This window comes from Homalodisca vitripennis, unplaced genomic scaffold, assembly GCF_021130785.1.
Source record: "Homalodisca vitripennis isolate AUS2020 unplaced genomic scaffold, UT_GWSS_2.1 ScUCBcl_3021;HRSCAF=8263, whole genome shotgun sequence".
Lineage (NCBI taxonomy): Eukaryota > Metazoa > Arthropoda > Insecta > Hemiptera > Cicadellidae > Homalodisca > Homalodisca vitripennis.
This window is the reverse complement of record NW_025779146.1, coordinates 617-15,232: the sequence shown is the minus strand read 5'-3', so window position 1 is coordinate 15,232 and position 14,616 is coordinate 617. Positions and strand designations below refer to the sequence as shown.

General features: G+C 34.2%; 1 protein-coding gene across 1 annotated transcript; it reads left to right on the top strand.

The window, feature by feature from the left end:
- Nucleotides 1-867: 867 nt before the first annotated feature.
- LOC124372374 lies at nt 868-8,237 on the top strand. Its single transcript, XM_046830760.1, has 3 exons — nt 868-2,256; nt 2,509-2,614; nt 8,080-8,237. Exons 1-3 carry the CDS (start codon nt 868-870, stop codon nt 8,235-8,237), a joined length of 1,653 nt encoding a protein of 550 aa, XP_046686716.1.
- The last annotated feature ends 6,379 nt before the right edge of the window (nt 8,238-14,616 follow it).

Sequence of the window (14,616 nt, the reverse complement as noted above, 5' to 3'; positions counted from 1 at the left end):
TTGTACTTCTGGAGAGGCCGGCTCTGATTCATACTCAATTGGGTGTCTATCATCCGCGGGGGTGTTGGTGATTGGGGACTCTTTGTTGAGGTACGCGGGTGCCCCTTGTGCTGAGAATGGGGCAACCGTTGATGTCTGTCCCGGGGCAAAAATAGTACATATTAGGCAAAAGCTTTCGGGGTATGTGGCTTCCCAGCCGAAGCTTATCTTCATTCATGCTGGGACAAATAATCTGGTAAATGGGTACAATGGGGGTGCTGGATATAATGGTGGATGGGGAAAGAAGGCTGCTCTCCACAGCATGGCTGATCTGCTGAGTGTTGCTAAGGGTCAGTTCCCTGAATCTAGGATCATCTTGAGTGGAGTCCTGAAGCGAGGAGACATCAGCAACTCATCCATTTATCTTTTTAACGAGCAATTAGATCTCATGTGCAATAACTTCGGTGTGGTTTTTGTTGACGCCAATGGCTCAATAAAAAGATATCACTTGGCTCGTGATGGTCGTCATCTTAACAGAACGGGGAACCATCTTCTCGGCAACTTTATTTTCTCTCATATTCAGGAGGGAGTGGATGTAGTGCCTCCGGTGGTTAGCTCTGTACCTCTTCCTCTAGCGCCTACTTCTTCGGAGACCGCAGCCTTGGACGGTCATCCCTCTTTGAATGTTTTGCCTTCGGTGGCCAGCTCTGTACAACCACCTTTATCTCCCACCTTGTCGGGAAACGCCGTCATAGGCCGCCATCTCTCTGCAGATTAGCACATGTGAACATTCGTTCAATTAACACGGGGTTCGGTGAGCTCTGCTCTGTGGTTGAGGATTTTAACTTTTATTTCCTGGGTATCTCAGAAACCTGGCTTACTCCTGATATGTCTTGGGATTGTTACAGTTTGAAGGGCTATTCATTTTGGCGTTTTGATAGGACGTGCGGCCCTGGCTTGCCTTTAAATGGCGGCGGTGTCGCCGTCTACTTCAGGGAAAGATTCGATATGAAGCGGATCTATCTTGATCATATTGATGGCCGGCTGGAATACATATGCGTGTTGGGAAAAGTTCAGGGATTACGCTTGTGTGTCTGTGTTGTCTACAAGCCTCCGAATATCCCTTACTCATGCTTTGCTTCTCTGTTCCACGCCCTCTTCATTGACATGCTCTCTCAAGTTGATGAGGTGATTTTGATGGGCGACTTTAATGTTGATCTTCTTGGGAACAATAAGCCGGAGTTCAAATATTTCAGGAATCTCTTGGCATCGATGAACCTTGCTCAGATCGTCAATGAGCCAACCCGCGAAACAGACAATACCGCAGCCTTGATTGATCATATCATCGTTAGGAATTCCCTGAGCAACATGACTGTTGGTGTGGTTGACACGTCTAAGATCTTGGATGGTCGAGGCAAGCGTATCACTGACCACAAGTTGGTTTTCTGTGACTGCCCTTGCAAGACTAAGGAAAGGATGAAGGAAAAGTTCATTTCCTACAGAGAACTGTCAAAAGTGGATCTGCAAATGTTTTCCTCAGAGCTTTCCTCCATTGAATGGCATGGGATTGAAATTCAGAGTGATGTTGACGATGCTGTGGATATGTTAACCGCGGGAATTATGCAGGTATTTGATGCATGTGCTCCATTGGTAAAAAAGCGTGTGACCAAAAGGAAGGCGCCTTGGCGAAATTCAGAAATAATGCTTTTGACATGCACAAAAAACCAATTAAAAAAAGATTTACTTTGTCGTAATGATGCACGTGCGAAAGCGGCATACTCTAGCGCACGCAATAAACTTAATTACGCCGTTAGAAAGGCGAAAAAAGATTATTTTGCGGCAAAGTTAAAGTGCAGTGACTCAAAATCTTTCTGGGCAACCTTGCGCGCAGGAGATCTAAAGGTGGGCACTGCTGGCGGTTCTATATCGGTTAATATTTCCCCGGATGAAATTAACCGCTACTTTGCTGGCTTGGGTGGGGATAACAGTGTGAACCCGGAAAGGCTCGGTTTTTATAAGCACGCTACTTGCGAAAAGGTTCAAGATAAATTTCAGTTTCGGCAGGTGAGTGAGAGTGAGGTAAAAAACATTATCAACAGTATCTCCACAGCGGCTTTTGGCATTGACGGAATTTCAATCATCATGGTCAGAGCAGTTCTCCTCTGGCCGATTCCCCTCTGGATGGAAAAAAGCCTGGTCATCCCTCTTCCCAAAAATAGTAATCCTACTAGTGTGTCCGAGCTTAGGCCCATTTCCATTTTGCCAGTTCTGTCTAAGGTATTGGAAAGAATTGTGACAAATCAGTTGGTTTCCTTCCTGGAGTGCAGCGGTGTTTTGCCCGATAGTCAGTCTGGTTTCAGGAAGGATTTCAGTACGACATCTGCTCTACTAAGTTTGACAAGCCAACTGTTGTCCGCCAGGGATAAGAATTTATGTAGTAGTTTAGCTGCTCTTGATTTCTCACATGCATTCGATTCAGTGAATTTTGATATGTTTTTGGCTAAGCTGCATTACTACGGTTTTGATCAGGTTTCAACAATGTGGTTTCGCTCTTATCTGATCGACAGAACCCAGGTAACTAGGGTGAATGACCGTCTTTCAGGGATTGCTCTCAGGGAGTCAGGGGTTCCTCAGGGTAGCTGCTTAGGTCCTATTATGTTTCTATTGTATACTGCGGATCTTAATCTTGAGTTATCATTCTGTTCCCTTTACTCTTACGCTGATGACACTCAGCTTGTGTTGTCATATCCTCCATTACAGTCTTCCTTGGCAATGCAGCAGATTAATGCTGATTTGTCGAGGGTCAGGCTCTGGGCTGACGATCACGGGCTTCAGTTGAATCCAAGAAAGTGTTCACTTGTTAATTTTTACCCCTCTTCAAATGCAGTCTTTCTTGGTAATGGACCCTTGGGAGTTTCCTTGGGAGGTGTTCCTTTGCAGGTTTCAGACACAGTAAAAATCCTTGGCGTTACTTTTGACAAGCAGTTAACCTTCTTGAACCATGTTCAAAATATCAATCGTGGTGTAATGAATAGGTTAAGAGTGTTGTTTAGGTTTAAGGGGTTGCTCCAGGAGGAAGTGAAACTGAAGATTGTCAAAGCTGTGGTTTTCCCAGTTATTGTTTATGCTCTTCCTGTATTTGGGGGAAGATTGACCCTTGAGGGTGTGGTCCTGATTGATAGGTTACAGAACTCTGCTGTAAGATTTGTGTACGGCCTGAGAAAATTTGATCACGTTAGCCAGTATCGCCGTACAGCAAGGATCCTCCCGATAAAGTACATTTTCAAACTCCAGGTGGCTTGCCTTGTTCACAAGGTGTGTCCCGGGCTGAGATTAGGGACTGTCACACTCGGCAGGACGCCATGCTGGAGGTGCCCAGGGTCAGGCTGGAGATGGGGAGGAATGGATTTCAATACTTTGGCCCCCAGATATACAACAGTGTCCCTCAAAGTCTAAAGGCTTATGGATATTCCTCGTTTAAGGACAATCTGAGACTGGCTTTGGAGGAGGAGTGTTTCACCTCTAAATAGCTGTGTAATGTATTAGATTAGTTTAAGTTAGGTTAGATTAGTTTAATTTTATATTTCTCGGATGATGATATAGATTTGTATGTGCCTTGATTTAAAATGTATGACTTCAGTTATTTTGAAAAACAACAATGTAATGTTGAAAATCGCTGCAAATAAAGACGTTATTATTATTATTATTATTATTATTTGTGTTTGGATGCAATATCCAGGGACACTGTTCGACGTGACATGTTATACTATTGCTAATTACTCTACAATAGTTTATATTATAAATTCTGTTGAAAATTTTTGGATGTGTAATAATCATGCTAACTCTATTGGGAATTGGGAATTAAACTAAATTTTATGAGACCATTACTTAGATACAAAGACAAATTATGCGTAGTTATATTTTAAAGTATTCCTTACAAATGTTTACCTCATTATATATTATTTAATAACTTAAATTTGAATTGAATTTTAAATTTAACAAAGTAGTATTTCGCTGCTGACCGTGTGACAGGACGCAGTGTATTTAAGTATTTTGTATTTCAATGTATAAATATCATAAGTCGTAGTAAAATAAAAATAGTAGTATATTATTTATATAGATAGCAGCAGTGACATATTAAACCCATTTACATATTCAGATATCTTATAAAATACTTATGTTAGCTTGTTGGACATTTCCCATAGAGTATTGAATAGGCAAGTAACTCAATAGGTAATAAAGTCACACTTTATAATCTTGTACATCGATTTATCATTATGCGATAGTAATTAATTCGTATAAATTAATCAAAATAGTGGCTCCCACATAAATAGAATACCTCAAAGTACATTTGATGCACCGGATAGGGTATTGCATAATTAGTAAGTAAGCTTCTCCGGTAACAAAGGCGCATTGCGAGAGAATCCTATTTACTTGTATCATCATACGCTATAAATAAATTCCTTACGAAGACTTAAAATAATGGAAGGTCACAAATATGAGTATAATATCTCAAATGTATGATTTAAAACAATTTTAATAATTTTTTAGCTCACATGTTGTGGCATTGTAAGCTAACTAATATAATTATTAATAAAGTAGAGTGCAATTTATAAAATAATTATCTGACAAAATCAGTCAATTAGAGAATGTTGTTTTCCTTCAGATTTTTATACAAGAAATAAAGAGCAAGAAGTTTTATCATGCAGACGCGAGATGCCTGCACATACACTATATGGATAATACGAGTACAACAGAATATATAGTGGAATTATAAAATATACTAGTATTTATTAGTACATCTATGAGCCCAATCAGCTACACAATATATTTATTGTCTGAAATAGTGGCTTGGTGTAATTGTTAAGTATTCATTAGTAGTAGTAATAAAGTAAAATCCCAGGTATTAAAATGAAGGTAAATTTACAAAACTAAGGTTATTTTTAAGCATAAACAAAACTTTGTCTTTGCTGTACAAAATATTCAATCTTGGTAAATATTCATTTGGGCTTTTAATTTATAATCAAACGTTAATATCCCAAAAGTTTTGCATGTAACTACGTTATAAAAGGCTATTGTTCACAATATATTTTAAATCAGAAATTGAGAAGAGGAATTTTCAGACATATACTTATCTCCAAAGAATGTTTATTTGAGAGTTAAACCACAAAGGACAACCCATTAAACTTTACTATTATTTTTGAATGTAATTACATTTTATACCAACATTATTGAAATCAACTATTCATAAATTAATTACGGTTCCAGTTTTCTTGTAAATGAATTGTAAATATTACAACACATAATGTTCAAAATTTCTAACGTATATCATTTTCTTGCTTATAGTTTTAACATGTGAAATAAATGTAAGAAATCACAGTGAATGTTGTTGATCTGGGAAACCCCCCTGGACACATCCTTCGTTGAAAACATTATAATCCAGAAGGGTTTTTCAAAGGAAAATCGTTGAAAATCGTTGGAAGTTCTGTAATCATGTGTAGTACACCATATACCTTAGTCGACATGGTAATTTTTATACTCATTTATAACGTAAGATTAGATAAGACACGTCCTACTGATGTGGGTAGACAATCCAACTAGTCAAGAATTAAATATTATTATTCACAAACGTAAAAGATTATAACAACCATCTAAGGCAGTAACCGAGTCAGTTACGAGCATATTGCCAGGCAGGATATCCTTAGGATGCAAGCCAATCCGATCCAGTTCACAAAGCAAAAAACCTCAAACGTTAGTCTAGCTCTAATCCCGTTATATAAAGCAACTTTAGTAGCTTCGGGTGAAGACCAAAAGAACATTTGATCGGAAGCCTGCACTATATTAGTAACCATATTCCCCTGGCAACAAACCTTTCTAGTCGTCGTCCCCAATTCTGTCACCTATCTATAACAACATGAGGTACTTGACTTCAACTTCACTTGGCATCAACTCGCTGATAGAGCTTCCTCGACAAAAAAGGACCGATGGCCCCCCATTATGCCCTCTTCCAAATGTGACCAGGGCAGCCTGGGCTGGGTTAACACAAAGACAATTCTATCTAACCAGTTTACTACTCCATTTAGAGTTGTATTAAAGTTATAAGACGTGACTGCCATTTTAAATCTACCAGACACAAGAATTATCATGATATGTCATCTGTACATAGCTGTGGGAAAAGACCACTCCTGTTACAGACCTAAACAGGTCGTCCATAACAAGGAGAAAGGACGCCATCCTGAAGAGAGCCTTGAGAGGTTCTTTCACTGATCCCTTCACTCCAAATAGTGGGTTTAACGTTACTAAATATAAATAGGAATTTAAGATAAAATAATGTATGTACTGTTGAATTTTAAATGTACATGAAAGTTTTATTTATATAATTCTGGAAATACAGATTCTGGAAAAAAGTAAGAAAATTTATGACAGTAAGATTTCAATGTTTTTGATTCCAGAGACATTTTTTATCAGTTTCTTGGTAACTAATAAGGAGAAAGGACGCCATCCTGAAGAGAGAATTAAGTGGTTCTTTCACAGATCCTTTCACCCCAAATAGTGGGTTTTATCGTTTCTAAATATAAGTATGAATTTAAGATCAAAACATTTCTCTACTGTCGAATTAAATTTTAAATGTTCACGAAAGTTTTTGTTATTTAATTCTTGAAATAGAGATTCTGGAAAAAGTAAGAAAAATTATTGCAGTAAGGTGTCAATATTTTGGATTCCAGAGAAATGTTTTATTTTTTTCTTCGTAAAAAGAATATTAAGTTTACCCATTGTTCATTGCTTAAAAGTTCTCTTGGAATTAAAAACATGCTGAGAATTGTTTTCATTATTGGATAAAAAAGAAATCAGAGCACTTTTTTATGGATTAAGGGAAATTTTGAAGAAAAAAAAATAGTTAAAAAGGAACATTTTATTGTACACTATTGCTTCAAGGACTTAAAATTAACAAATCTAACGGAATTACACTTATGTAACTGTTTAGAACTAATAAACACTTGTTCTGACCATTATTAAGAGCTTTATATCCTGATGTGATTAAAATGTTAGTCTCAGAACTAAAACGAGTAATAAGTAACGAGTAATTTGTATACGAATTATTTATTTTTGTTTACCAGGACACAGAAGTTAAATTATTATGAGTGATAGCAAGAATACTATTAGAAGACTGAATTTAAATCTAAGTAAGAAGTTTTACTACTGCATCATTTTAATTTGCCATGTCTTATCTCTTGTATTGTGGATGCGTGCTCTGGTGGATGTTTACGTAACTAACAAAACAATTTAGGAATTGCAAAACTATATCTTTCTTTAAAATTATTTGAAACCGTATTTTAAATTGTTGAGTTTTAAATATTAAACGTGGTGTAGTTTTGTATTACTAATGTTAGTCAGATAATGGAGACTAATTTCAACTAAACATAATATTTAGCCTAACAAAAAAGACGTTGCTCGAAGACGTACGTAGAACATTAATCTCATAAAATATTAAATATTTGTCATCAACCATGCAAAACAGTTCCAAAACTGCTGTGACGCTTGGAATCTGGAAAATAATTGAACCTAATTCTCCCTGCACGCTTCGGGTACAGAGAGGATTAAGGGAACCAGGTAGTGAAATATTTTAATTTTTTTAAAATTTTTTTTTATTATTTATTATTGTTGCCAATCTTTTTCTGAACAATTTGATACCAAATATATGCAAATCTAAGCACTAATTCATATTAATTTTAATTTTTTTGTGCGGGAACGCACTGAGCTGATACACATATCAGTAGGATTTCCCATTTGTTTCCCCTAAAGTTTCCCCTACACCCACTAACAATTTACCAATTGCTGTGATGGAACACATAAAACCAATATATAAAGACTTAGCAGACCCAAATTTATTGAAAAAATGTGTTCACGGAAAGACACAAAACCAAAACGAGTCCTTCAATAATATGATCTGGACAAGGATTTCCAAAAACAATTTTGTTGGACTTTCCACTTTGACAATTGGAGTGCAAGATGCAATATTGTGTTACAATGATGGAGCTCTTGGGAAGATAAAAGTTCTTGATAAGTTATGTGGCCAAGCAGGAACTAATTGTGTTGTAGGACTCAAGCGACAAGATAAACTCCGCATATTTGAAGCTGAAAAAGCCATGAAAGATATAAAAAAAAAAGCAAAAGAAGTCAGAAAAACAGTGAAACGTAGAATATTTGAGAATGAGGAAGACCCAGATGACCCAGCCTATGGCTATGGTGCACACTAATTATGTTCAAGTAGGTAGGCCTATACACATTTGTTAGTTTTAGGGCAGAGTAAAATTAAATGTTGGTTTTCCGAAAGTTTGTTTTTTTTGTCATTTGGTACCATTATTTTGCAAACTATTGAACCAAATTTGACCAAACTTGCACACATTCTTTGTATTATCACAATAAACAATAATAAGATGTATTATTACATGAAAATAAAAAATAAAAAAATTATAACACTTTTATGCAAAAAAAAAATGTTTTAAAAATGTTTTAAAATTCAAAAATCAATAAAAAAAAGTTTTAAAAAATATATGTTTGAAAATCCTTATTATTGTTAACAGAGCAACAAACAAAATAGTGTGAAAGTTTCATTGCAATATCTCTTTTAGTTTTTGAGAAAAGTGTACCTAAAAAAGGTAAATTTTACATGGGCGAGATTGCCACTACCTGGTCCCCTTAAAACAGCCCAAACTCAAGTTTATTAAATCAGTGAAAGTCTTTGAGAAATAAAAGGAAATTCAACGAAAGAATCAATTATATTTGGAACTTCCATTTTCTTTGGAATTATGTCATCGTTTTATATAATCTATACATGTGTTTTTGAAGTGAAAACTTCTTTAGGCGCGTTGAGCGTTTTGGTAGAGGGTAAAATCCTCGGTTCGCGTCACCGACATGCTAATGATACTAACCTGCATGAAAAAGTCAGTCTCGCTGTGTTTTTTAACCGTAGACTTGGCCGCGGACTACTAACCTGCATGAAAAAGTCAGTCTCGCTGTGTTAAAACTGTCCCGGCGGAGTATGAAAACAGACTGCGAAAATCAGTGACCTTTACGGCTTCCTCTCGCGATTTAAAAGTGAAGCCAATGTCGTACAATTCTGTAAGATGCGTCAAATTAAAGCTCTTAATATTGGCAATCTATTGTTACATTTTTAAATATTAAAACAATTTCGAAATAATTTTGATTATTGTTTACATTTTACGTAGCGTTTACAATGACAAGAAAAAAGTAGTAAGCGATGATTTTTTTTATTTTTTGGTCAGACAAAATTTGTCAGCGAGAAAGTTGTGTGAAAATAGATGAATATTTTTTTTGTAATTTATCATTTTTTTATTGGAAGTTTAGTTTAGCCTGTAGTAGCGTATGAAGTGATGAGTGAACGTTTCTGCCGGAACTGTAGTTGGCGCATTGGCTCACTGATACCGCATTAACTCAATAAATTAGTTTATTGTGCAATAAAAATACCTTTACGAAAGAACCAAGTTAATTTAACTAATTTATTAGTTTTAAAAATATTGTGGGTTAATTGTTATTGCAATTATATAATTTATCCGTAGCAATAACTGTATTATTTACAACGGTGTTCAACTCACTATTGTTCACTCGGTGTTTACTCACTTGTATTCTATGTTTAACTAACTATTAATTATACAGATAAATGAATAATGAAAACAACGAATATATTTTTAAACATTTTTAATATTTGTACGAATATTTGCATTTAAAATTTAGCATTATTCATTTTAATTATGTTTTTAATATTTAACCTCTTCATCATGAAATGAGTATTATTACGGTATAAGATTTATCTTACTAGCGTGGTAAAATAGATTTCTAGTTATTTGATAATATTTTTTCGTGGATTTTAAAATTGGAAAATTAAAAAAATGTTATAATAATTTTAGATTTTATGAAATATGTTCATTTATTGTTTTTATTAAGATGTTGTTAAGATAATTGTATATTAATTATTTTTTCAACCACTTTGTATTTATATTTTGTTCATGATTTGTTTAACCCATCATATGTAACTAATAAATAAAACATAAAAAATTTCATATAATTTTTGCATATAGTTTTAATTACTCTCAACTTAATAGTTCCGTTTTCACTTCTATCGGCAGTCCCACGACTGCTACTGTTTTTTTTTGTATTTAATAGTCACTAAAACTAAAATTTATATTTCTTTGGGTATAAAGAGTCATTATTAGGAGAAATTGTGATTAATCAAGAATAGAAGTAACCCATCCTTGTAAGTGCTGATCCTCGTCCTGCTTCTGACTATCACATTGTACTAAATGACGTGGTGATTACCTGACGTGCTGCAAGTTGGACGACTTATGAAATGCTGACACATATGCCTAATACTATTTAACGATCAAAAACACTAAAATATCAGACCTGTGTTGTTACTATGGATAGGAAATTATGTTTGAGTGGAAACTGTAACTATACAACATGTGGGTGTCTCATTCTTTTATCTTTTGGCGCCTTTTTATGTCAAGGATACCACTAAAAGTAAATAAATTTCTACTTGTCAGATCTCCCATACGCATGCATTGTATAGAGAAACTATATAGTATGTCATAAGTTATTCACTATGATTTAATTTCCTAATGGTATTTCGGAATGGTTACTTTGTAAATATCCTCGTGGGAATTACCTTTTAGGGCGAAAGATTACTTATGTATTCAGAGTGAAAACAAAATATACGCTTTGATAAAGTCAATTAAAATTATTTTTTAGTTTGAGTGGTAGATGTTCCCATACCTTTGGGGATCATTTGTAGAGCAGGGAATTCTTAATTTTTCTGGAGCATGCGTAGAACGAGGGCACCTTCATCTGGGTTGTCTAACTGTGGGGAAAAGCGGGATCGAAGTAAAAAGTTTTTATAGTAATGGAGCATCCATATAATAAGGTCACTTTGTTTCTTCTTAGTCTTTAAAAGGGTGGCCGAATTTTATGCTTTAAAGCATTGAGAAGCAAAAGGCAACCAGATTTTAACATCGGTAGTCTAAAAATCGTCGAGGTATTCAGGCAGAGCCTCCTTGGAACGTTCGAAACATTTGACCAGAATGTATATGATAACCACTCTACAAGGTAGTGAAATAGGAACATGGTATTTCAGATATTTCCTTCTGTTCTCTAAATAATATACAAAGAGGGTCATCTCTAAATATGCTGAGTCTATGGAAATGGTTCTTACTTTAACGGAAATCCAGTGATTTTGCATACCCATGTACAAAGAGACTAATTCTACTAAATGAATTTAGCAGGTCGTCCGAAATAAGATTTATAGAGATTAGAAGTAAAGCTGTACTTATCGAAGCCCCAAAAGAGTACTTTTAACCATTAATTAGTATTTTATGACAATATCAAAAAATCAAACACTAGCTCCTTGGAATATTTGTTATTACCTTACAATTTAGTACAAACAAGTTAATCGTGTGGCTGTTCTAAAACATGGTGTGAATTGTCCTTACATTTAGATTGTTGTGAGAGTGGTCGCTTGCGTAAGAGGGAGATGTAAAAGAAAATTTTATTAAATATGTCAAGGATCATTTAAATTAACGAAAAATTTTAAAAACCTTCAACTTTCAACAAAGTACCAGGTTTTATTTCTACTTGTTTACCCCTTTAGTGGATTTTCTATATCAGATATTTGACCAATAAAACTTTAATTGTTAATATAAAACTAAAGCGAGGTTATTTATCACTAACTCAGAATATGTGTGACGACCCCCAGCATATAGTTCTAAGACCAGACCGGTAACATTGCATGCGGTCTTAATCAGCCAATTTAAAATATTAAATTATTAGTAATATATTTTATTTTTATTCAGCATAACATCTAATTGTAGTAACGAGTAATGAATATATGCAGTCAGACTTATTAGGTTAAGCCGTGCAGGTGGAGAAGATATACAGTTTAATTCAGCACATGAATTGTAAGTCCAAGTCTGTCAGCAGTAAGCCTAGTAACTTTCCATACCCAGAGCAGCTGCGCAGTTACTGGGTGGTAAACAGGCAGGTATTTGCTGAGGTAGCGTCTGGAACAACGCTGCTCCCTGGAGTTCGTTGTTCTGAGTCGCAGTCGTGCCGGGGTTTTGAACGCGTCAAGCTCGCGTGAAATCGCTCTCTCTCTCCCGTTCTAAATTTGTAATTGTTCAACTGATTTTAAATTATGCAATACAATTGAAATTGTTTTCGCAATAAACTAAATTGTTTTATTTGGCCAATCGAGGAGAGCATTTTTATTACAGCAACCTGGGCTAGTTTCCATCGCCGTGTCCGAGTTAGAACCCGAGAACTTTTAAAATTAAATTACGTGTGGTCGTCACGCCACATATTTAATAAGTAAAAAATAAATTCATTTGGTTAGTTGTATGATTTGATCATAATCTTATTCAGTTTAAATGACTTGCTAACAACGTTATGAAAGTAGTTTACTCCAGTAATGTTCCCTCTCGATTTAACGTTCAGCTTGACGTATTATTCTCCACATTGACTAATTTTATTTTATTATGAAAATATAAAATTATTACTAGTTATTACTTAAATTATAATATAATAGTGATACGGGATATAACAAGGCGTTTCTATAAATATGTATCTTCAAACAATATCTGTTATTTATTGTAATTTACAAAAGAGATCTGGTGTTAATTTAAGAAATAATTGAATAATTTTACAATTGTAGACCAAATTTTTTGAGCTAAAAAAACGTGTTTTAAAATATATTAATTTTAAACGATCAAACATTTTTTTTATTAAGGCATTTTAATTATTGTCAGCTAACATACATTTACTTCAACTCATTTTAATATTTAGCCTAATATTGAATATGCCAACAATATTGTTGTAAGACACAGTTTATGAAATCCTTCTCATAAGCACATCCCTTTGTACCATAGTTCAAATTCATTTATGCTGAATCGCGGTAGGAAGTAGGCTCTTATTAACTAGACGCGGTGCGGGGACTTTGTTTGTTCAGTTGGACCGGCAATCAGCTGATCGGTCAGTGACGTATCGGGTGATGCGTTCCTCCCGGCTCGCTGGAGGAGCAGTCAGTCTAGTCTTGGCGATTGAGGAGTACGTGTAGCGGTCGAGTTAGTAGCTGAAGTTCTTTCTCTAACCCAATAGTTGGGATTTAGAGTAATTTATTTTTCGTGGGTAAAGTCAATTTGAAGTATTTAAATTTTTAGTGCGTTTTATTTTGCGATCTGCCTCCATAATCTTCAAAGTAGTAAGTCCCGTACCAGCGTATAGTTAATATCTTTTATTTTATAATACTGTAATTAAAATTTCTAAAGTTTCCCATCTTTCAGAGTCTGAAAATTTAATTAAATTTTTTGAAGTATTGTGAATTAAATTTTGGTCATAAAGTAAATATCAAGTTTTGTGTTATATTAATTTTGAGTATTTTGAGAAGAGAACTTTTATTTTGTTTTGTTAATTTAAAACCATTTTTGGAGAAGTATACATTTTTAGTTTAATTTTAATTTCAGTACCTTTTGATCAGACTCTTAATTATATTTGATTGATTGAGTGATTTTTTGAATAAAATTGAATCAAAAGTTTGTAAACTTTGTAAACTTTTGGGTGAACTTGAATTTCGGAATAAACCAAGTATTTCCGAAAAGTTGTTTAATTTATAAAGTATTAGCTCCATATAAATTACAAAATATGTGCTGTAATAACGGTACACCTTATCAGATAGGAAAACATATATTATACATTAACGAAAATTATTATAAAAAACTAATTACTCTAGTGTTTTTGTTCTGATTATTGGACTCTAAAACTAGGATGTAAACTGCTTTGTGTATCAAGAGATAGAGGAAACAACAATATCTAAATGATAAAAAAAACTCATCCATGCATTTCCAGATCCTCTCCCTGGTCCAGCTTCTGGCCATTACATCGTGTTCCTGCTGCTTCACTGATATGCTGCTAGTTGAAAACATTTTGAAAATGCTAAAACACGAAACTTTAAACTTAAATATAAAGATGTAAACACTTGTGTCCTTTTCTGTTTCCTTGGATATTAAATAATTTAAAGTATACAGTGTTGTTTTTCAGTGTGGTTTTTACAATATTTGTCTTTGTTTATTTTGCATCACGACTAAAGTTAATCCAAATTCTATCTATCTTGTTGTACATACATACGTTATACATTTTCAGGAGGTAAACATATGAATACAACAAAGAGTAAAGTTAAATTATTAATTAAAACATAAAGGAAAAAAGGAAACATCCCATTAGTCCTTAGTAAACATTTCTTAAGGGCATGCTATAAGAAGGGAAAAGATTCCTTATGTAATCAGATATGAAAGAACAGGAAACGCTTCATTTATAAACACTTAACATTTTTATTCCATAAGGGTATAAAATTTATAATTAAAGTAGCATATAATTTAAATAATATGTTCAAGATGCAAGCTGATATTTCTAAGTTGTAATTTATGAGTTAAAATCCATAGTTGAGATACAGTACAGGGAAAAATTTTTTGGCTGTAGATCAACTAAAAAGTTTTATATATAATTTTACAAGTAATCTTGAAAAATAACACGTGTAGAATTATGAAATAAATAAAATATTAATTGTATCTT